The following is a 25,036-nucleotide window of genomic DNA, read 5'->3' as shown; positions in this document are numbered from 1 at the left end:
AGCTCTGGGGCGCCTCCCTCCCTTCCCCTCCCTTCCCCTCCCTTCCCCTCCCTTCCCCTCCCTTCCCCTCCCTTCCCCTCCCTTCCCTGGCGGCGACCCGGCTGGGAGGGGGCAGCTGTCAGAGGGGCAGGGTGCCGAGCATGCGTGGGAAGGGAAGGTTCTCCCGGCACCCCGTGGGCTGCGGGCTGTTCTGTGCGCCCCCCTTCTCTGCTGAGGGAGGAGGTGGGGGGCTGTGTGTGTGTTTGGAAAAAGCGGGGAGGCTTTTCTGTCTCTGGCCATTCATGCACGGGAGGTTTTGCCTTGGATTTGCCGCTCTGTAGATGCACATTTTCCCCATCCAAATTCTCAAAACTCATCAATAATTTCCCATGCAGAGTTTTGAGAACTCGGATGGGGAAAATGTGTATCTGGAGAGCTGCAGATCCAAGGCAAAACTTCCTGTGCATGAATGGCCTCTTTCTTTCTGTCTCCCTCCGTCCTTTTCTTTCCCTACTTTTCTTTTTTTTTCTCCCTCACTCCATTTCTTTCTCCCTTTCTCCCCCCTTCTTTCTCCCCCTCTTTCTTTCTTGCTTTCTTTCTTGCTTTCTTTCTTGCTTTCTTTCTAGCTTTCTTTCTTGCTTTCTTTCTAGCTTTCTTTCTTGCTTGCTTTCCTGCTTTCTTCCTTTCTTGCTTGCTTTCTTGCTTGCTTTCTTGCTTGCTTTCTTGCTTGCTTTCTTGCTTGCTTTCTTGCTTTCTTTCTTGCTTTCTTTCTTGCTTTCTTTCTTGCTTTCTTTCTTGCTTTCTTTCTTGCTTTCTTGCTTTCTTTCTTGCTTTCCCCCTCCCTCCCTCCCTCCCTCCCTCCCTCCCTCCTATTCCACCTTTGAAGTGCCCTCAAGCCACCCTCCAAACACCTTTCCATTTGTCTTGATATGTAGAGAGAAAACAGTAAGGGACTAGGGTTGCCAATCTCCAAGTTCGTGCTATTACAAGTGATCTCGTGCTATTACAAGTGATCTCCAGCCAATAGAGATCAGTTCCCCTGGAGAAAATGGCCACTTTGGCAATTGGACTCTATAGCACTGAAGTCCCTCCCCAAACCCCGCCCTCCTCAGGCGCCACTCCAAAAACCTCCCACTCATGGCGAAGAGGAACTTGGCAACCCTAGCCTCTCCCCCCCACACCCAGCTGGGAGATCTATGCCCGGTATGGCCCCTAGATGATATAAATATGCAAATGGCCCTTGGCAGGAAAAAGGTTCCCCACCCCTGCACTACACTAACAGAACTGCATGTAAATATATGTATTTATTGCATTCAGCCAAGTATACATATAGTTGTACTAACAGGAGTTCTTATAACAAAGATATACTGCTGAACACATTCTGTGAAAAAATAAATCGATAATTAAGGCATGCGTGACCTCAGGTAAGGGTCTGTGTGGTATTGTTTCTTATAAGTTTATAAATTCCATTGGTCCCAGGGAGTTGATCTGCTGCACCATTTGCCTTTCATCTTGCTGAACTAAACAGGCCTGTGCCTAATTAAGTGCCTTGGAGCCTCATGGTGCCTTACATTCAGTGGAAGAAAGGTGGGATATAAGTTCCAAAATTAGTAAATTGGGGAGGGTAAGGGAAGGTGATTGAAAGCTGGTTTGATTCTTCGTTGAGTGGGAGAGAAAGTTGGCATATAAAAACCAGCTCTCCTTCTTCCAAAATTATTTAACATGTCTTAGATCACATTCTGCATTTCAGTCATCATGTTCTGCTCACTTCATTCAGAATCATTTCTAGAGTTAGCCTCTGACAGTGAGCAACACAGTCCCACTAATCAGGGTGTAAAAGTCATATTCTTGTTTGACAATATACTGATTTGTTTAAAACATTTATAAGCCAGATAACTAGGACCCAATAATGTGGGAGCATATAATGTAGATACCATTCAATAAATCTGCTGACTATCAGAATGATGATTAGAAGTGCTTCTGTCTTCCTCAAATGGACAATTCAGCCTTTATTGTCTGCACTATTTAAGGACACTTTTTACATGTTTCTGAGAGAATGTTATAAAGAATGGACATCAGCACTATAGGCACTAAGGGTTGATATAGTAAGCAAACCAAGACCAAGGTTATTTTTTCACGTTTCTTCTGTATTTTTAATATGTGCTTCAGATTGAACAAAGACATTTGCCCATCACAGTTGTTTTTGAAGGGAAATCTTGAGAAGGAATATCAGTGTTTGAAATATTGTCTGTCATTGTGGCTTTGTAACTTGTTTCACTAAGTTAAATGTTAATGGTTGTACATTAATTGTAGGATAATTGTTTACTTTGCTGTCCAGATTTCATGTTATGGCTCATACTGTCTATTGTCATGTGATTATTATTTTGGGTATAGTCATTAGAAGAACAAAATGAACCTATCAAAAGTACCCCAGTTGAAGAACATGGAAATAAGGTATATATAGTAACAACAGAAACTGGTGTATGGGGAAAATTTATATCTTGCATGCAAAAATGTGTTACGTGTTGTTTCTTTCAAGATAATTCTGTAATACAGAGTGATGTACTGACATCTGATATATGCTTGGATCCTATAAATGATGTGCATGCTAGATAGTTTGTGCTGTGGAGTAATCATCCTCTTCCAATAAAACTTGTGTTTGTGCAAGGGCCCATTGAAAACCATTGATCTTCTGCAAATGGAACATGTGGAAGCATAAATAGACTCCTCAGCAGAGACTATCTAGCATGCATAGAATTCATTCATAGGATCCAAGCTAAAGAACAAAGGATGCTGAGTAGGCTGAAATCTGTAGCATTATGGTCTCCAGTTAAGTACTTAAGTACTTGTAAGTTTGTAACCTCACTTAAAATAAAAGTAGTCTAAGCTTTTCGGTAAGATACTTCTACTCTTCAGAGCATGTGAATAAACTTGTATGAAACATGTTCCAGAAGAACAGTCAGTCCAGATAAGTAAGGGTGAATGGATTTGTTTTAAAGACAGGAGAGAGTTGTATATCAAAAAGAAGAGCATTTCCTTGACAGGGAACTGTGAGGGAAAATAAAATCATCTTTATTTCGATACAAGATCAGTTCTACTGTGAGGGGAAATATACACAGGTAGGAAATAGAAAAGATACATTTTAGTTTAACTCAGAAATAGTACCTGTAGAAAGAAATTCTAAGAAATGTATTTACTGTATTTTCTGGCGTATAAGACTACTTTTTAACCCAGGAAAATCTTCTCAAAAGTCGGGGGTCGTCTTATACACCAGGTGTCGTCTTATACGCCGGATGCTGAATTCTGAGCCGGACTGGAGAATCTGCCTGGAGAGCCGCCTCCGCTCTGTCCATGTCCGGCAGAAGAGGGAGGGGAGGCGAGCCCGGCGAGGGCGCTCACTGCCCAGCTCGGAGTCGGAGCCAGGTGCGCCGGGGTGCACGGAGGGAAGTGCTCGGCTGTGCTCCAGTGGCAGCGCAAGGCAGGCATGCAGCTGGCTGGCCAGCTGGCCGGGGCTGGGGTGGCCACTCTCTTCTCCCGGCACAGGGTGTTTTGGCTGCCGCCTAGCACACCCAACATGCCCCCTTTCCTCCCCGGCCTCCGCTTCAGCTTCTGTCTTTATGGGCTTCCCTCCCCTCCAAACCCTCCTTTAGCCCCGCCCTCCATGGGCCGTCGGCTCAGTCCTCCCCTCGCCTTTAGCCTCGCCCTTCTCGAGGGCCCTTACTCTCGCCCCCGTCCCCCTCTTCTTCCCAGCTCCCTTCTCCCCTCGCCGACTCCCCTTGAGAGCCACGTCCCGCCGCTCCGGGTCAGCACACACTCTTCCATGCCGGGAGGTCAGCCCCCGGCCTCCTCCTGTTCCTCCCGCCAGCCCCGCCTCCCGGAGCGCTGCCAGCTCGTCCAGCCGCCCCCTCTTTCTCCCGCCCCGGTAAGTGGTGTCGTTTCCCCGGGGGTTGAGCCACCCCAGGAGGACCGGGGGTGGCCGCGGGGTTGGGGCGCAGTCCCGAGGGCCAGCCCCAGGCCGCGGACTCGGGACAATCCCAAATTCTATATTTTAACTGTAAAAATGGGGGGTCGTCTTATACGCCCAGTCGTCTTGTACGCCGGAAAATACGGTAGGACATTTCTATGTCACTCTTCAGAGAGCATTTGGAGGTGGCTTACAATTAAAATCACCACAATATAAAAAATAAGCCGTTTAAAATAACATTAGAAACCATTAAAAACAAGAAAGATCCTACAAACATAATAAAAATGATTGATGTAGTGAAAATGAGGAGGTAGTTGGTGAAGAAACTATTCAAAGGAATGGTTCAGAATAGTATGTTCAGAACAATGAACAGAAAATATCGAAGAAGCAGTATTTAAACCAGAATGGAGAGTCTTAAAGATGGAGGCGCTAATTTAATGCTTAAAGAGCTACAAATAGAACAAATATACCGAAGTCATTTTTGTGAACTACTTCCTCTACCACCCTGAAAGCCATTTTTTAGGGTTAGCACATGAAATGAATTGAAATGGCACAGGATGTTGGCACGATCTGCCATGAAAAGAGGAAATCCAGAAAGTGTCCCTTCTGCAAACGTTCTTGGTTGGCAAGTTTTTAGAATCCAATTCCAGATTAGTAACTTGTTTCTGGGCAATTGAATGTTTGATCTTGGATATTTTATGTATTTCCTAAGTATTTTCAAAGGTGGGCATGTTTACATTGTCTTTGTATTTTCACAAATTCCTCACTTTTTCAGAGTAATTAGGAATTAAATATAAAATGTATGTGACAGTAAATTAAGGTATGTAGTATAATTACTAGTACAGTTTTCTATTAGATTATCCGAGATTGTTGAAAGTTAACTTAAATAAAGAGATACGTTGGTGCTATAACAAAAGTGATAATGTTTGGCTTTTTAAAAATACAGATAGAGTATGATATGGGATATCAAGGAAGTAAAGCAAGAATCATCCACAAAGAATCTGACATTATTACTGCTTTTGCTGTCAATAAGGCAAGTATAGACCACCTTTTCCCCTACAGTGCATTGAATATTTTAAATGGCATGATGGGATCCTAAAAAAAGAGAGTTGCTATCATTGTAGCTGTCTCTGAGTTTGTTTGTTTTTTTAATTGTCAGATCCTGGAAAGCAGAAGTCTTCAATTCTTGCTCTTGCACTGAGGGTTATTCTTAGTTTTGTAAGCAGTAGAACACAGTAGTCTCTACCATCTTCAAGAGACTTGAAGGTGTAAGCATAGGAATCTACCATTTCAGTAATTATGGTACTGATTAATTACCATCTTCCCCCCACACTTCCCCAACAGTTTTAAATCTTACCACATTGCCTGCCCACTTTATGCTGTGCAACATCTCTTGAAAGAGGAATATAGGTACACCAGTTAATCAACCAAGGGCTATAATGTGATTATGAGCAAATCACTTTTCCCTCGATATCAAATGGTATGCTATATTACAGATATAGGGCTTTGTCTGGTGTACCCATATTCTTAATGCCTGCTTGTGGTAACAACTCCATCTGTAAATTGAATATAATAAAAGTCAATAATCTGGCACCGCCAGCTCACCTACATTTTATGTGTAGCATATAATTCATTTTATATTTTGCATCTCCTAAATAACGCATCTTTTCAAACTCGCAATACCATGTAGTACCTATTTAATGATGTGTGGAAGTACTACTGTCAGTAGTAACATAATCTGATCTCACCCCCTGAACCCTTACCTGTGATACCAGGCCCTACTCAGCGAGTCTCAGGGTTTGAGATGATGGTTACAGACCTGTTGGGTCCCTGGGACCAAATAGAGGAACCCTCAACAGTTCACCATGACTAGTTTTCTAGGCACTTTACCAGTAGAAATGTTCAAGGCTGCTCTGACTGAGACTTTGCTTTAACAACAGTGAATGTTCCCAAGGTTCCACTTTGTCAAGTTCATGTGGATACTTCTCAATTAATTGGGCCTGCTGACACGGACAGAATTCTTGGAGAAGTGTGCCCCCCTTTGAGTCCATCTTTTATCTTTGGTAAAACTGACCACAAGTAACTTGACACAAGTGTTGCCAATTACACCATTGGAAGAAGGTGTAATGCCATCAGAATGTGGTACTAGTAGACTACTGTTTGACTCCATGGTTTCATGTATAAATGAATATTTTAAACTTTCTGACAGATTATTTTTTCTTACAATTGTTGTGTCTCAGGCCAACAGAAACTGTATTGCTATAGCTTCCAGTCATGACATTCAAGAGCTAGATGTTTCTGGAATTCTAGCTACACAGATTTACGCTTGGCTTGATGATGACTTAGAAACAGAAGCTAAAGGGTACTATGTTTTAACCTTTACCATTTGGATGTATCTCTTATTGTTGTACATTGCAATTGTATGCTCTTGTTTTCAGAACTCAGTTCGTTAGAATATCCTGCTTATTCCTGTAATGTCCTCTATCTAGCTTTGTCCCACACTTGCCTTTTTTCACTTCCTCTTTCCCATCTGCTTACTCTGCCACTCCTGATACAAGCTAATCTTGCATTGGTATTGCAATGAACCTGTGTGGACTGGAGAAACCATGAGCCCTTGGCAACCATTTGCTTAGTCCCACAAGATTGGCCTGCCTTTCTCTAACTATCTGCTTAAATAGTCATATGAAACCTTATAATTTGAATTTTGAGAACCCTATAATTTGAATTTTGAGAATCCAACATATCCTACATGAGCTTAAATCTTAGTACTTAGTACCTCATTGGCTGTCGAATGATTTGCAGATTGAATAAGCCACTACTGTGCCTTTCACTGGGAAAGGACATGGGGTACGCTGCTCATAAAGTACTGTCAGTCCTCATTATAGCGTATTTTTCTTTATAGATCTGATGACTACTTAGTTATACATGCTCGTGATGAACTAGCCAATGTTCAGGGAACGACACCATATACTCACAGCAATCCTGGCACTCCAATCAACATGCCTTGGCTCGGTAGTACCCAGACTGGAAGAGGGGCTGCTGTGGTGAGTTTTTTAATTATATAATATCCCTATAACTATACCATGAATACTGACATTTTAATGTATTTCAGCTATGAACTCAGAGAGTTTCCTTATTTCATTATCTCAGTGCCCGTCTGTACTATTGTAAACTTTACTATTGGAAAGTTAGATTAAGAATGTACATGAAGTACTACGAGTAGCTAAATACTTGGTGGTCATGATGTTACTACAATAAATGATGAGTAGGCATGGTCTTGGAACTACTTCATTACATCCACATTTGACCCAGATAGATATGGGTTTGGCTTAAGTTTTTCATCATTCTAGAATAATTTGTTAAATAAACGAGAGGCCTTGTGGCCAGGGTGGGTGAGACATTCGATTCCACCAGTCTTCTTCAGCATGACTGAAGCTGTTTCCTGTAAGAGCTGCTGCTACAGATGGTGGGAAGGAGGCAGAGCCTTCTGTTGTTACTTATTATGTTGCATTCTCATGTCATGCAGTGGGAGAGTGGTCAGAATTACTCAAGGCTGGTAAAGTCCCAGGGGTTGTCTTGCCTTGCTTCCTTCCTAGCAGACCTGATTGTTGCTTCAACTCAGTTTGTCAAATGTATCTCCCTTCTTCATTGTTTCTCACACCTCATTTGTTTTCAAGGCCATACATCGAGAAGACCCCTTAAGGCAAGATACGGGTTTTCTCATTGTGGTGTTTACAACAGTAGGAAATGCTATACCTATTGGTGTTTTCCTATAATGAATCTCTTAAAGGAACAGGAGCCTACTGTGGTTTGGATCTGATAGTTTTATGCCTGCAGTGGCTTTCTGGCCATGGCCTTCTACTTTCATAGGCTCCTTTTGTCTTTAGGATTGCTTTGGTTTTCTTGCTCCTAAATGGGGACTATAGTGAAGAAAGCAAGACTATGATGCCTTTCCCCATCACACTCTCTTTGCCAGGAGATGATTTCCCTGCTTAATGTCTTTTAATTTAATTTATTTTTTTAAAATTTAGGGATAGGAGGAGAAGGTAGAAATTTTCCTTACCAGTCCACAGTTCCATACATTTGCAGGCCCTGGATGAAGGACTTCTGTGCATTTTTTAAATTTGTATGACATGCAGGAATAAAACAGCTGCAACTTTTCCAAATGTATAGATGTGTTGCAGAAGCAAATTTTCCAAAAACATCAGCAGTTCATCCTTTCCTTCACTTTTTTTTTGCAGTTCTATGACTCCTTGTTTCTTCAACTCCATGCTTTTGCTCCCACAGCCTAATGTCTTCCCAGTGTAGTTTCTCCTGTCCATAAAGCCTGTGTAAAGTTTGAGTTGTAGCCAAACTGCTCTCCCACAGCAACTGCCTTCTGCAAGCCTGTTGCACTGGTGATTGTATCATGCTTTAGCTTTCAGATTTTATCTTTATCTTCATTTGTAAAAGATCAGTTTCTTGGATGGTAGTATGCTTTGTTACTGTGGGATCTTAGTAGCATTTTTTTCCTGAGATAAACAGTTCAAAGGGAGAAAATGTGCATGTTTGCCGTGATGAGATGCATAACATTGACAGGCAGGGTTGCCTTTTGTATGTTTCTGTGGGACTAAGGTTGCATTCACCCTTTGGATGGTGGTGGAGGAAAGTGCTGTCAAGTCACAACGAACCTATGGCAACCGCTTAGAATACCACAGTATAATAGACCAAGGAGATGTGCTTATACTTAAAGTTGAATTCGTAGATATTATATTTTATAATTGACCTTTGATTTAGAAATAAGCACTGCTAGTCATAGAAAATATTCCTGATATTGCTGTGAACAGCATAGGAGAAGGTTTTTTTATTATTATTTAGGGTGTTTGCCTATGATATTTAGAGGGGAAAGATAAGCTACATTCTTGCTCTGTTACATTAACTATGCTCCATTATGCATGTACATCAGTAGAATTCTAACTGTGTGCAGTTCTCATTGTTTCACCTGGTTATGTGTCTCTGCTATCACAGGTCACAGACCCTGTATGGATTTCTGTGTACTCTTGTTCTGGCTCATCAAACACAATCTTAAGTAGTTCATCTTGATACATTATCCCAACCTTGAGAAGAGCATTAGGTTCCCTGTCACTTTTTTCCCTTTCAAAATCTACCCCTGCTTTCCAGCTTTATTTTTTCCAGCTTTGTTGTTGAGACCCAGTATTGCATTGGACTAGTATCTGGAAGACCCAGATTCGAATCCCTGCTCATGCCATGGAAGCTAGCTGATTGACCTTGGGCCAGTCACAGTCTCTCAGCCTAACCTCTCACAGGGTTGTTGAAAGGATAAAATGGAGGAGAGGAGAATGTGTAAGCTGCTTTGGATCCCCATTTGGGAGAAAGGCGTGGTATAAATAAGTAAAATAAATTATTATTATTATTATTTCCAGCTTTATTACTTTAACCATGGGATTGCCATTTGGTATATTTTTTTCATTTAAGTGGCATTGAGAGAAAGCACAGATGCTACAAAGGAAATAATTACATGTAAATGTATATAATGATTACTTAACAAAGTAGAAAGAACATAAATACCCTGAATAATAAACACCACTGAGCTCAAGCTTACTATCAATGAAATGTGTTGTGCTGTTAGTCACCTAAGATTTTGAACAATAATTGTAGAAGTGACATATTTTTCATTCGCTTGATGTTACACAGAAAAGATGTGCTTCTGCTCAGTATTTATTCCCAGCATTTGATTCATACTTTTTCATTTTTAGTCTGTCAAGTCACAGCTGAATACTGGCAACCCCATAGGGTTTTCAAGGCAAGAGACATTCAGAGGTGGTTTACCATTGCCTGCCTCCGTGTCACGCCGCTAGTATTTCTTGGAGGTCTCCCATCCAACTACTTGCCAGGGTCAAGGCTGAGAGTATGACTGGCCCAGTGGTCGGCAAACTCATTAGTCAACAGAGCCAAATATCAACAGTACAACGATTGAGATTTCTTTTGAGAGCCAAAACGCCTTTTAATAACCATTCATGCACAGGAGGTTTTGCCTTGGATTTGCCGCTCTCTAGATGCACATTTTCCCCATCTGCATTCTCAAAACTCTGCAGGGGGGCTTATTGTTGAGTTTTGAGAATCTGGATGGGGAAAATGTGCATCTGAGTGGCAAATCCAAGGCAAAACCTCCCATTCATAAATGGCCAATAACCCCCCATGCAGAGTTTGGAGAATCTGGATGGGGAAAATGTGCATGTAGAGAGTACAAATCTCAAAAAGAGAGTACAAATGAATCAAACATGGCTTCGCCAGCCGGGCCCCGACCACCTCCTCCTCGCCGCCGCCACCTGGGCTCCTTCCTTCCCTCCCCGGCCGGCATGCCGTCCGCCCCTCCTCAGCGCCTCTGCCTCCTCTGCCAGCCAAAACCAGCGCGAAAAAACCCGCCCGCTGATTGGCTGCCGCCGCCTGCCTTGACGCCCCCAGCCCTCAAGCGCCACATACAAAACCCGGCCGCACTGTGAGGGGAGGGAAAGGGGGGAGGAGGGTGCTTTCCAGAGCCGCACTCAAGGGCCCAAAGAGCCGAATGCGGCTCACGAGCCGCGGTTTGCCAACCACTGGACTGGCCCAAGGTTACTCAGCAAGTTTCCATGGCAGAGTGGGGATTCAAACCTGGGTTTCCCAGATCCTAGTCCAACACCTTAACCACTACACCATGCTAGTTCTCCACATGATTCACGCATAACTTTAGCTAATCTGCATTAGCACATTGAAGTAAGGCACATTACAAATACTTTCATCCAGCTGTGTAACTAAATAAAAATTTCTGAAAAATATAGATCTTATTTTCAAGTCTGTTGAATATGTGCTCATTAAGAGCTACTTAGATCAGTCATGTTCCAGTTAATGTCTATAACTCACACCTAAATTTTCTGTGATTGATTATATGCAAAACCTAATTTCTTAATTCCTACTTAATTTTTGAAAAAGTTTGTTTGCCTCTCTCTTACATGCTTCTGCCTGTCTTACTTACCTCACAATATACAGGAATATTCCAATAGATTTAATGGAATCAGAAAGGAATTGGCAAGGAAAGAGGTAAGATTGCAGTCTAGAACATCTCTGTTGAGATCATCTGAACTGTGAAACAAAAGCTTACACACACCTGGGTTAACTTTTGATATTAAATATTAATGCTGAGAGAAAGATTTCATTGACTTTCATCCATTTTTCAGCTCCAAATTCACAAAGGAAAGCAAACCAGATAGGATCTTCATTTTGCATCACCAATTACTATAATAAGCATCTGAGCAATTTTACAGCTTACCTGTTTAATTTTGTACATTTAACAGATGATCAAGAAGGCTATCAATAATGTCCGAAGAATGGCTTCCCACCCAACACTGCCTTATTGTAAGTTTAATATTTTTAGGCTGTATTATTGTTTACATTACTGTATTGGATTATTGTATTTGTTTATTTTTTAAAATTACGTTCTGCTTCCTCCAGTAGTTTGATGAAGCTACCACAAATACTAATAAAATACATTGAGCGAAAATTACATTGGCTTGGAATTGCCTAGAATTTCTGCCGGCCCAAGGAATCAGGAAAGTCCCCCTCCTACACCCACAGAAATTTGAGGTGTGATCCAAGCTATTTAGACAAAAAACACCTCACAACATCTATACTTCAGAACAAGTCAACCATTATCACCATAAAATCAATAATTATATTTAGTCAAATAGCCAATGAAATAAAATAGTCTTGCATACTCATTGCAAAGACAAAGAAATTTGTTTATACTTATTCCATGAGGCTATTTTAGAGAATGGAGGTAAAAGGCTATTCCATAATGGCACCTGGTCACACTTGACAATAGTCAGAATTATGGAATAGTCAGAAAATTGTATTGGCTGACATTATAAGAAATGTTGGTGAAATCATTGCAAAGAATGAACAGCCCTTGTTTAAAATTATGAAGGTGGGATAGAGGCTTCACAATGGAATATTATTTCATATTAAATGTATGGTTCAGGGCTTGTTTATAAAGATTGTGCTAGTAAGATAGTGTTAAATTACTTCACTGGTGTTTGGAAATGCCACCACATTCCTGTTATTTTGTCTTCTTAAGGTTCAGTAGAGGAAAGGTTCAGGGGGAAATGTTAGGGTTTCTTGTCAACAAGGTGCAGAATCAACTAGGTGGTATTTGTCTTGTGGAGTACTACAGGGTTCTATTATCTCACCATGCTCTTTAATTATATGAGGCAGCTGAATGAGATTACAACCTTGCTTGGATAAATGATTAAAGACTGGTCTATTCAGCTGTGTTTTGCTTATTATAAGTAGGATCCTATTTATGTAATTTCTGTACTGCTTAATGTGTCATTTGAATACTTATGCTATGGTTCAGTTCTTTCTAGTGGTTCCAAGCTTCCAGATTTCTAAAATCCTAATGCATTGATTATTGAATGTGCCATTTTTTGTGATTGTACTGGCTCACTGTGTATAATCCGTCATTAGTCCCTGTGAGAAAGGCAGAGTATAAATAATGTAAATAAATAAAAATAATAAGATTGTCCGGAGCTTTGGGGTTGGGTGTCATCAATATGCAGATGACAACTAGCTCTACATTTCACTATCCAAGCCTCCAGATGTGTCCGCCTTGTTTTTAAACTGGTGCTTTGAGAGTGTGGTCAGATGGCAAAGGTAAAACAAGCTGAAGTGTAATACAGACAAGACAGAAACAGAGCTTGTTGGAAAGGCTGATATTCTAGAGGGACTGACTCTGCTTGTCCTGGCTGGAGTAAGTCTTTTTCAGAGCACGTTAAGGGATTTGGGGGTGCACATGGACCCTGCCTTGTTGTTTGAAAAGCAAGTTGGCATGGTAGCCAGGAGACCTTCTGTCAGTGGCCTCTGGCTTGCTAACTCTCTCATTACCTAGACTTAGCCGATCTAGCCATGCTGATTCATACTTCTGTAACCTCACAGTTGGATTACTGCAATGTGCTCTATGTGGGTCTGTTCTTCAAGACATCCCGGAAACTACAAATGGTCCAGAATGTGGCAGCCCTAATGTTGCTGCCCATACACTGCCCATTTTGAAACAGCTACACTGGTAGCCAATCTGCTTCCAAATTTAATTAAAGGTGCTGGTTATGAACTTTAAAGCATGTCCTGGACCCACATATTTAAAGGTCCATCTCCTTCCATATATCCCTGTGTGCCAACTATGATCTGGCAGCCATTTGTTGGCTAGCCCACCACGTAGATAAATACGTTGTTGTTGTTGTTTTTCTTTTGCAGACTTGACAGGTGCTCAGGATGGTAGTGTGAGAATGTTTGAGTGGGGTCATTCTCAGCAAATTACATGTTTCCGGTCTGGTGGCAACTCTAGGATTACACGGATGAGATTCAGTTATCAGGGCAATAAGGTAATGTACCTTAGTCTCTTCGAAAACAAAAAGTTGGTTTGTTCCATTGTCACCAGACTCGTACAGATCACATAATTGTACTGTTGTACAAGCAGCTGTTAAAGAAAATCCTTGTTGTGTTTTTTGTTTAAATTCAATAATATGTCACTGGCTGTATCATCCTATTCAATTAGCCTGCTTACTGACTAACATGGTATATAGCATGTTACACCATGTGCAGCAAGACGCAGTCTTTTTTAGTAATCATAACAGGTGTGTAAAGAAACTGGAGAGAGAATACACGAGTCCCCTATTGACACAACTCTCAGCACAGAAAATCTGGCTGTTAACAAGAACAAAGTTTCATTGTTGTGGCTTCTGTGCAGTCCCACATTGGGACTGTTCGTGTGCAGGCCAGCCGTGGAAAAGATTTCCAAAGCGTTCTAGTAGACGAAGAGTGCCTCTCCTCACTCTGACACTTTCCCACCAAAAAGATCACATGACCAGGAGGAGGGACACTACTCCCTTAGTTCTCTTTTTGCCACTGCAAAGAGAGACTCTCCGTTGCTGTTCTTTGTTTTTCCTCACTTCATTCTCGAAGCTGAGGAGACTTGTTTCCCTCAAAAGTTTTTTTTTTGGGGGGGGGGATCATCAGTAATTCTAGTGAAGAGTAAAGTACTTTTAAAGAAGAAAAGTTTCTGGCTTTCAGCTTTGACACTATGGTTCAAAGGGGGGCTTCTGTGGATTAGGCTAACTGTGGCTTTAAAATGGGGCTGATAAATGCCCATTCTCTGTTCTCTATCTGCCTGGGATTCACACAACAGAACTGCCTGCTCTTTCTGTCACAAATTTATCCTGAAAGCATGATATGATAGAGCTGGACTTGAAACAGCTCTTTTTCAAAGGCTTGGCTGTGCACCAGCCTGAATAAAGGCACCTCCCCCCTCCCAAGCTAGGTGTAGTTTCACAGAGCCTCAGATTCACTGGCTCTTTTCAAAGGCTTTGGTGGTCACCAGCCTGAATTAAGGCACATTTCCCCTGCTTGGCTGGATCAGCTCTGAGGGGAGAAAATTGGAGTTGTTGCCTGATAGAGCCTCCGAAACCTTTTATAAGGTTTTGGCTACAGCCTGCCTGCCTGAAGGATCCTGGCTTCTGTCGGTTCCAAGGCCAGAAGTCTGGAGATCTGGCCTGATGGGACCCTCTTTTAAAGACTAGCTATGCCTGACTGAAGGAACCTTAGTTTCAAGATGAAATCCTTGGAAGCTGGGGTTAACAGAGCCTTGCAATTCTTACTGGCTCATTGTGAAAGGTGTTATGTATCAGGAGGGTATTGTGCCTTTATGTTGGGGTTGTTTAGACCTCTGGCCCCTGTAGTTTTGGAGAGTTGCTGAAGTGGCTTGAATTTCCTTGTTTTAGTTGTGGTCTGAGAATACAAGCTAGTTATGCGTAAGGCCTGCTGAGCTTCATGTCCTGGACCCACATACTCGCTCTACTGAGACTGCCTCGGTTTCAGGGTCAGAACAGATTCTTTGTTGATCTCAACTCCATGGCCTGTAGCTCATGCCTAGTTCTAAAGGTTAACACAGTGACACAGCATCCTCAGTCCCACCATCTTGTTGCCATCTTTCAGCACTGATGCGTAATCCTAATGGGCTTTCAGCACAGGTGCTGTTTCAAGCAGAGTCAGGGCTTGCTATCGCCATTTCCATGGGAAGCTCTGAACTGATCATCAAGCCTGCTATTTGGAGGCAAGCCAGAGCAGCTCCCCTCTCAGATCCATGGTATCCTTCAGAACCATCAATGATGGTTTGGCGCTCCTTGACTGCTTCTGTTTTCACCATCGATAATAACTTGCACCTCTAAGCCCAATCCATTTGTAGCCAATTTTCCATTGTTGGATTCATGAATGCCCACACTTCCTTCTTCCTACCAGGGAATGGCACTGAGTCTCCCCGGGGTTCTCAATCTCATTGCTACTTGTGGGAGAGAGCTCTTATTTCAACTGGATTCCGACAGTCTCCGGAGTCACTCCTATGTGACACCATTTGTGGTGAAAGCCATTGTAGAATAGTGGTTAGAGCACTGATGTAATTGTTTTGGTGGGAAAGTGGCAGAGGGAGGAGGGGCACTCCTAGTCTAGTAGATAGCTTTGGGAATCATGGCTGGCCTGCATACACACAGTCCCAATGTGTGCCTGCACAGAAGACCATTCAATAAACAAGTTACAGGTAATTGCAACCCTGTTTTCCTGTTAGGTTTAGGTGTTAACTTAGATTCTGACAGCAGATGCAAACACTTGGTGTGTAACTTTTTCAGGTCAGAAGATAACAGCTGGTCTTAAAGATACTTTAATATACCACAGAAGCAAATGAGCATTTTAAATGCCAATATTTCTAACAGAGTACTAGAAACAAAAATTATGCTATCTGTAGAAGAAAATTGAGGAGCCCCGTGGCGCAGAGTGGTAAGCTGCAGTACTGCAGTCAAAGCTCTGCTCACGACCTGAATTCGATCCCGATGAAAGTCTGTTTCAGGTAGCCGGCTCAAGGTTGACTCAGCCTTCCACCCTTCAAGATTGGTAAAATGAGTTCCCAGCTTGCTGGGGGTAAAGTGTAGATGATTGGGAATGCAATGGCAAACCACCCCATAAACAAAGGCTGCCTACTAAACGTCATGATATGATGTCAGCCCATGGGTTAGTAATGACCTGGTGCTTACACAGAGGATTACCTTTACCTTTAGAAGAAAATCCATGGATTTTTATGTAGGAGAGTTTGTTGAAGTGGATTGGCAAAATTCAAAATAAAACATGTTGGTAACGTTTTCGGTGCAAATAAAGCAGCTTCTTACTGTCTTCTCATCTGACATGTAATGAAATCTGAAGCTCAGTGAAAACTTCACATTCACTTCAATGTAATTGAAAGCTCCATTGACATAAGGGGGGTGCATGGTTAATGGTTACCCTAACATGGAAGTGATGCTTTTGCTTTGTGTTTGCATATGCTAAATATGAAAGTGTAAGACTTTATTTACTAATACAATTTTTCATCCCTGCATATACATAGGGGTTTTTTTGTTTATGAAATAAATAACACTGTTTTTCAAACTTGGCAGTTTGGGATCGTTGATGCTGATGGATATATAAGCCTTTATCAGACAAACTGGAAAAGTTGCTTACATACTGGAAACACACCCAAACCATATTTGGTGAGCTAGAAAAAGAACATTGTTCTTTAATTATAAACCTTTTTTTAGTGTAGGTGTGTTCTAGCCAGGACTACAGTATTTATATCCATATTTTAATGACCGAAAGCTACTTTGGAACCCAAACCTTGGCTGGGAAATGGGGTATAATGAAGGTGCCCTACTCACACAGGTACTTTTAGATAGTGATTATAGGGATTATAAGTGATTATAAATCTCTGCGGCTGTTACTATATGGTTGAAAAAATGCAAAGAAGTTATAAAGTCGTATGTATTTCCAGCAGAACAAAGAAGCCCAAAGTATCTACAAACAGGTGTATTTTTCTGCTGGTGTATGGTACAGTAGTAGGCTTTGGGCAGAACATAAGAAGACTCCTGCTGGATCAGACCAGGGGTCCATCTAGTCCAGCATTATGTCTCACACAGTGGTCCACCAGTTCCACTGGAGGTCCAACAACTGGACATAGAAGCCAAGGCCATCTCCTTATGTTGTCCCCTGGCACTTGTATTCACAAGCTTACTGTCTCTGAATGTGGAGATTCCCTTTAGTCTCCATGACTAATAGCCATGAATAGACATCCTCCATGGAACAGTCTAATCCCCTTTTAAAGCTGTCTGTTACTGTGGCCATTTCTGGCAGCTTATTCTTCGTTTTAATCATTCATTGTGTAAAGAATTTCTTTTGCATCCAGACTAAATTGGCAATTTTCACTGATTCACCCTTCCCACTGCAGAACCCCTTCTTGTCATCCCTCAGTGTCCACTGTCTCCCAGGAGCAGCAATTTGTGGAGATCAGTGGCATGTAGTGGGAGATGGAGTTAGGAAATCTCCATTCTTCCATTGGAAAATTTAGTCTGAATCTAACCCTGTGTTTCACATTGAGTTGCTTGGCATCTCCAGTTGTGATGTTCTGCAATTCTGAATAGACAGTACTGAACTGAAAGGACCCATGGTTTGACTCAGTAGGCAATATCATAAGCTCATACAGCCAAGGTGGAACAGTGCTTTTGTAACATCTGTTCCCTATCCCACCTAAATCTACTTTCAAACTTAAATAATGGTACATCATCCATGTCTGTACAAAGAAAGAAAGTAAAAAGTCCCTTGGACATGCGTACAATAGCTCTTTGGTTCCCAGCCACTGTTAGAACTGGCTTCTTTAAATAGCTAAAGTTTGCCTACTAAAGAGCTTATTATTATTGATTATTTATAAAATTGCTATTTATAAAACCAATGAAATAAAATCCTGTGTTCATCTTTTTTCCCTTTCTTTTAATTACTAATTGTGCATTGTAATTTTCCAGACTTGGCAATGCCATAACAAAACAGCCAATGATTTTGTTTTCATCAGTTCTTCATCTTTGATAGCCACCGCTGGGCAGTCTACTGACAACAGGTACTAAAAACGTGTTTCAAGATTATAGCGGTAAAGGTGGTATATTTGAGAAATATTACCTGGTTAATTTATACTGGCCTGTGGTTGTCTTCTAATGATTTATCTGTGCCATGGAAGCTTGCTGGGTGACCTTGGGCCAGTCACACACACTCAACCTACTTCACATGGTTGTTGAGGACAAAAGGATGAGAGGAGAATGATCCCCTTTGGGGGAAAAGGCAGAATATAAATAAAGTAAATAAACACACAGTTATCCTTGGTTTGTTTTGCATTCACTGGTGTGTATTCAAATAGAATTCATATAACAAGGATTTAGGGTTGCATCCAAACAACTACCAGTAGAAGCCCCAGCAGACCTGTATTTTCCCTACATCACCCAGCAGTCTCCTTTAACCCCAGAAAGATGATGCCTGGAGCAATAGAATCTACCTGACAAACAGTTATATGGAAGGGGGGGGAGTGTATTAGGGTGGGGCTCTGGTGAGATCACTTCCTCTTTCCTCTAACTTTGCAGGGCTGTGCTTACAGTAGAAGGAGAAGAGGTAATTTCACCTTATACCCCTTCCTCACTACTCCCCCCGATCACATGGCCTTTTGTATTTTAATTGATATTTGTTTATAGCAAAGCAATATGTTGGAAATAAATACTTCACAGAGAGGTAGACATTCTTAATCTCTCCAACAGGGAGCTGGAATTCTTGGAAGAGCTACAATTTTTTAGAATTTGAGAAAATTGAATTTTAACAGCCATCTGAGCAGATAGATGCTACAGCCTAGACCAGGAGTATCAAACTCAAATTGGCAAGAGGGCTAAATTTAGTGTACATCATATTTTTTTCACCTCCACAATTAAGCTGTTTTGGGGAAATGGTAGCAGTTGTTAGATAATTCCTTCCCTTCCAAGCACCCTCCCAATTTTTTTTTTAAATTCTCCTGAGGTTTAAATGACCAGCTTTTATTTGTATGGGGTTCGCATTATTTCCTCATTTCAATAGTCTGGGTTTTTCAGCTGCTTATTTATACTCCTTTAATCTGCTACTAATTCAAGTAAATTTTACTTCGACTTCCTTCACTGTTTGAATGTTGCTATTGTTTCTGTTTGTTGGTTATTCATTATAATTTGTTTATGGGTTTTTCTTACTTCAGTACCACTTGCCATCTAATCCCTATTGCGCACATTTCCACATCTTGCCTTTCATCAGCAAAGCCAATGCAAATTACACCAAGTCTCTTCACACACACCCCACAATGCCCACTCCAAACCCCCTGCAGCTCTCAGGTGCCCCCAGTATCTGAGGCCTCTCCCACATCTCCCACATGGGATTGCTTGCCCTCCACTCCTGCTAACTTAAATGTTCCTCTCATCCATAGCCTCCACTATGCCACAACTTTTAGTGGCAAATGCAGACAGATTTTAACTTCCATGCTTGTGCTGCTCTGATGCAATCCCCTGCCCTCTTTTCTGTGCTCTCCACAGTGCTTGACACACATGCTACAAATGTAAACTACTGGATGATGTGGGAAGCAACACCCAGGGCATCTGCTTCATAGATCTGAAGATAGTTCAGTACTTTAGTGCACATAGAAAAAGGCATAATGCAGAACCCATTCGAAAGTCTAGATGAAGGCTTCTGGCCTGTACATTTGGCTGCTGATGTATAAGCTGTTCAAATATGTAGAGGCCTTGTTTCCACTATCTAGGAAGGAGAAAACTACAAAGTTTCACATTTGTTCTCTGGAGAGGCTGCCCTGACTTCCAGCTGCCAGTATCACACCTTAATTTTACATTCCTTGCCATGACTGCAATCCAGCCAAGTCCATTGGAAAACACAAACAGCTTTTGTCATGTCTTGTATCATAGTATCAGCCAGGTTTTGTTACATCTCAAATTGTTTTTAATGCTGCTTTGATTGTTAAATTATGACATGAGAGATCTGTGATTAAGATCTCCCACTTTTTTCAATGAATTAATTGTCCCATGCAGCTGTCACAATACTTTTGCTCTTTAGTCTGAACAGCAATTAATGAGGAAAATGCAGTAGTGCAAACTACACAAGATGGTAGATCTGTGTCAGATCAGAGTCTACCACAGTTGTACCTGTGGAGTGATTTTAGAGTGTGATTTAAAGTTCAAAATAAGCATATAGAGTGCTGAGCTGTCTCTCTCTTGCCTTCTGTTTTTTTCTCTAGAGACCCTTGTCTACAGTACGTATCCCCCAACCAGGCTTATTTCCAATATTGGTGATAGGACTTCATAGGGGTAGACTGCAGGAATAAGAATGCCACATGGGAAATGTTAAGCTGCATTTAGGATTTTAAACCCAGTCCCCATGTTGGGCAGACCCATGTTTGAAAATAGTGTTGGTCACCATCACACATAGTTGAGGTTCATAAGTTTCAGAGTGTAGCTGTTTTGATCTGCAGCAGAATAGTTTTGTATCTCCTTTGCGTCTCAGTTGCGTCTAGGGCATTACACCTTGCCAATAAGAAAGCTCATCTAAATTTATGGATTTCTAACCAACGGAAATAGTCTGACTGGCAAGGAAAAAGTTCTGTTAAAGAGTATCTGTAAAAAGAAAAGTGAACATTTACGATTTGCATCCTTAAACACTAAGGACCAATACTCATTTAAGATCTTATTTTGTAATTGTTTACAGCTTGCCCATTTTGTCTACATCAAGTGGACTTCCTAGCCCACATTGTTTTAGCATGTACACAAAATAATATTGCACAAAATAAATATATCACTCCCTGGATAAAATAGCTAATGATACTTTCTGAGAAGTGGATACTGTTATCCGCTATCAAGTAGATCGGTGAATTGTGTGAGAGATGTGGCAACTTTTCTCTTTATAGTGTCAAAAAAAATTAATCTTAATTTCCTCTTTATTTGTTTGTTTGTTTATTTATTTATTTATTTATTTTTCATATTTGTGGTTCGACCTCCCCAGCAAGCCGACTCAGGGCAGATAACATCATTTAAAGTGTGAAATGGCAGATGAATAGCCAATGGCTGTTAAATCTAGGAAAAGGAATAGAACAGTTAGATTCAGATCCAACAGCACTATAGAGACCACCAAGGTTTTCAAAGTATAGACTTTCAAGAGTATAAGCTGCCTTAGTCAGACATGATGTTCATTGTAACCTTTCTGAATTCACCAGTCCACTGAACTAGGTTTACCTATCTAAATAGCCAGAATTGGAGTAATTCTTGCTTGAGAGAGCTTTTGTTCTCAATTATATAATTTTAATTATTTATAATGTTGGTAGATCAATCCATGTTTTGTATGAAATTGTTTAAAGCTAGTGATTATTTCTTAACTTAGAAATAACATCCTTGATTATTTTATCTTTTTTTTAGAAATATTTGCCTGTGGGATACTTTGGTTGCACCTTCTAGTAGCTTAGTGCATGGTAAGTTTAAATTTATAAGCCAGTGTTTATATGGATAAAATTGTAGTATCTTTTAAAAAACTGTGATGATGCTTCCCAGATGGCTGCCTACATTGTTCATAACTTTGTAGGCAACAAAGATCTTGTCTCTTTTATCCCTTTGGCTTGTCCTAACAGACTGCAAAGTGACTACTACCTGCTATATATGCAGTCAATATAATTGGTCAATATGATGGGGATGGTTGTGCCAGTATTAGTGGGCAACCTTCTATAAGGAGAATTCTCCAACAGTTAAGTAAAACCAATGTGAAAATATTTGATTTTTGTTGTCCGCTTTAGTGGAGAAGAGTTTCTCCACATGGATATGCTGCACAACAAGCACGAAAACCCACTATGTAGGGAGGGAAGATCTAGTAACTACCCTTTAAATACCCTGTTGTCTTGTGTGTGGTGTCTCTTCTTCATAGCAGTGCAAGGGAAAAATATTTCTGTGAACTGGGATGAAATGTTGTAAAATCTAGTCTTAGTCTCACTAGTTCTGCATAAACATTGAATTCTTCATTCTAGGTGACATTAAAAAATCCATGTGTTAAATATGTTTGAGATGTTGCTTAAGTGCAAGAAAGTATCGGAGATGTTGGGTTCAATGATAAGGTCTTATAAATGGGAGATGTGAAAAAAAAATCAGTGCATTTTATTCTGTAACTGACATCTGACCTTTCCTTAGCTTTAGGCAAAGTGATTTCAGTATGCCCTCTCCTATTCAGTATGTACAAATGAGGAAAATTAAACATCAATATATCGAATTCTCAGCATAGCCAAATCTGAGGATACTTAAATTAAGAGATTGTAGCCATGAACAGACAAGACAGATCTTTCTACAAACCTGAGAAAAGGCCCCAGGCTTGCAGAAAAATCTGAAATCTAAACATAAGTACATTGGGGGGATTAACCCTTCCCCCCACCCAATAATAGAACCAGCTCCTATAGCTTTAAGAAACAAATACCCTCTCAGTGGTAGTTGTGGGGTTTGTTAGGTAACCATAGTAGTATTGGCAAACTTGAAACAGTTTGTGTCAATAAAAGGTAGGTGTGGGGCAGGGCCCTTTCCAGAGCTGTTTTGTCCTTTGAGGGAGGACTCATCAGGGCCAAGCCTAGCAGCAATCACAGAGCAGCTTGATACCGTATGACTCACTCAGGCTTGGCTGTTTGCTACTGTTCAACAGCAGCTCCCCCACAAAAAATGGTGAGTTATAGTGGTTAGAGTTTCACACTAGGTTTTAGAAGACCCAGCTTCCAATCCCAGCCCTGCCATGGAAGCTCACTGCGTGACCTTGGGCCAGTCACATATTCTCAGCCTAACCTACCTCACAGAGATGTTGTGAGGATAAAATGGAGCAGAATGACGTAAGCTTCGTTAGGTCATCATGGAGAATGGTAGGATACAAAATAAATAATAAATATTGCTGAAGATGGGGGGCAGATAAAAGGTAGATAGGTTGGTTGGCTGGTTGGTGATTGGGAAAGAGAGAAGGAAGGAGGGAAAGATAAAGATACTGGTGCTGTGTGCTGCCAGGAGAAAGACAAGAGGAAATAGTATGGGGAGGCAATACAGGGGAAAGTGAAGTGCCTCCCACAAGTCTTTGTAGGTTCCCCACTATTTGGGCCCAGTGTGTGGCAATGCACAACTGTGCTGGGCCTAGTGTGTGGCAACATGCAACTGTACCTGTACCTGGCCCAGTGGCTGGTACTATGCAACTCAGCCATAGTTTTCCCAGGTAGACGTTGCCGGGAACAGAATAATTAAAGAGAAATAAGGGAAAGGAGAAAATGAGGTGCTCCCCCTACAAATCCTTGCTGGTAGTAATCCCCCACTTGCAGTGAGATCTAATTTGCTCAGTGGAAACCACCTAGGGCTAGGGGAGATGTTTCTGCAAATCTAGGGGAAGCCCAGGTTAGAAAAAAAGAGAGAGAAGCAATGTCTGCAAAAGAACAGGTACTGCAAGTTTTAAACCAGATACCGTGAGATTCCAGCTGCCATGTTGAGGTTGCTAGGCAACCCATTACAACATGACCAAGGCCTCCTGCCTTGGATACAGTGTTCTATAGAATTTGCTGATGGGACCCTTTACCAAATATTGGGTGAATGTTGTTTCACCCAGTGCTTGAGAAGTGGACTCCTTAGCCTTTGAGCAGTTCCATAGAGCACTCTGTGTGACACAGGAGGCCTTATCAGTGTGGTATGGCATTGTGTAGCAACTCAGAACTGCAGATGAGATCACTAGGTAATCGCATGATTTCTTAATAGCCATTGTAGATCGCTACGCAACCCCAAATAAGATATCTGAGCCCCCCTCCCTACTTCACTTAAAATATTCTTTGAAAATTGTAGGATGGCCCTCTTTAAAACTTTGATTGGTTAGACTTTCACCTGATCCTTTGTAAAGGACCATTCAGTAAAATCCAAAGAAGATTTTCATTGATGCAGGGTGGGGGGGGCTCAGTGATGTAATCTGGGGCTTGTTTTGCCAACTCAGATGTCATGAAGAGAAGAGGGATGGAGAGGAAAAGTGGGACCAGAACAGGAAGGAAGAAAGATGAGGTGTGTGGGTGGGTGAGAGGGGGAAACAGAGAAGGGATAGAGTGGATGTAGAGCCAGAGCAGAGGAAGGAAGGTAAGGTAAAAGGAGGAGATGCAGTGGCTGGTTGGGGGAAGGAAATAAAGCTTGACCTGCCCACAAGTCTTTGCCGGTTCCCTGCTTGTGTTCTCTAATTTTCTTGGTTTGGATTCTAGCTTTCACCTGTCATGATACTGGAGCAACAGTCTTAGCATATGCTTCCAAACATCAGCTGTTAATATCTGGGGGCAGAAAAGGTTATACCTGTATAATTGATCTTCGTCAAAAGCAACAACGACAGCTTTTCCAGAGTCATGATTCTCCAATTAAAGCAATTGCTGTGGATCCAACAGAAGACTATTTTGTCACAGGGTCTGCTGAAGGGAATATAAAGGTAATGTTTCACTTAGTTATTTGTAATTTTTTCTCCTGTTCATTATAGCAATGCCACCAAAATCAAGCATCCTAAGTTTTTACTGCTTCTTCATTATGTGAGTTTTGATGTTCATGAAATAATTTTAGTAGGCGCAGTACAGATCATGAATGGACAAACAGTAATTACTTTGTAAAAAGAAAACTCTTACAAATAAAACATTTTCCTTCTTTTAAAGGTATGGAGTCTGTCTAACTTCAGTCTTCTTCATACTTTTATCAACGAACATTCTCGACAGTCTATTTTCAGAAATCTTGGGACAGGTGTCATGCAGATTGAGACAGGACCAGCAAATCACATATTCTCATGTGGAGCTGATGGGACAGTAAAGATGCGAATCTTGCCTGATCGTTTTAGCTCATTCAGTGACGTGTTGAAAAATGATGTAAAACTCATGCTCTAGTGTGTTTGCCGTGGAAAATATTCTACAAGCAGTTCACAAATGTAAAGTATGTTGATTGTACAAAGAGCGCCACAGTAATATTTCCCACTGTTTATATTTATTTCTTGGAGCTTTAGTCCTTGATGCACTGATGCCTTAAAGATTAACAAGTTCCTTATAATGTTTTGCCTAAAGAATCTTAGAAGATGGGCAGTGCAATCCTACTGGGGGGGGGGTAGTTCTAGTGCAGCTGGGGACAGTGCAGCAGTGCTGCCTCC

The 25,036-nt window shown here is 41.3% G+C and overlaps 1 protein-coding gene across 2 annotated transcripts in view; it reads left to right on the top strand.

Annotated features, from left to right (window-relative positions):
• DMXL1 (Dmx like 1) overlaps positions 1–24,779 on the top strand; it is a 102,331-nt gene extending 77,552 nt beyond the window's left edge. For both annotated transcript variants that reach the window (XM_056847834.1, XM_056847833.1), the window contains 11 exons: positions 2,374–2,433; positions 4,890–4,976; positions 6,184–6,305; positions 6,846–6,987; positions 11,275–11,335; positions 13,226–13,353; positions 16,447–16,539; positions 17,842–17,933; positions 21,295–21,347; positions 24,120–24,337; positions 24,555–24,779. In XM_056847834.1, coding sequence (XP_056703812.1) covers positions 2,374–2,433; positions 4,890–4,976; positions 6,184–6,305; positions 6,846–6,987; positions 11,275–11,335; positions 13,226–13,353; positions 16,447–16,539; positions 17,842–17,933; positions 21,295–21,347; positions 24,120–24,337; positions 24,555–24,779 — 1,281 coding nt within the window. The remainder of the gene's footprint in view (positions 1–2,373; positions 2,434–4,889; positions 4,977–6,183; positions 6,306–6,845; positions 6,988–11,274; positions 11,336–13,225; positions 13,354–16,446; positions 16,540–17,841; positions 17,934–21,294; positions 21,348–24,119; positions 24,338–24,554) is intronic.
• The last annotated feature ends 257 nt before the right edge of the window (positions 24,780–25,036 follow it).

The sequence above is a fragment of the Euleptes europaea genome, chromosome 4, assembly GCF_029931775.1.
Source record: "Euleptes europaea isolate rEulEur1 chromosome 4, rEulEur1.hap1, whole genome shotgun sequence".
NCBI lineage: Eukaryota > Metazoa > Chordata > Lepidosauria > Squamata > Sphaerodactylidae > Euleptes > Euleptes europaea.
Note: the sequence above shows the minus strand (reverse complement) of the source record. Positions and strands in the feature narration are given on the sequence as shown.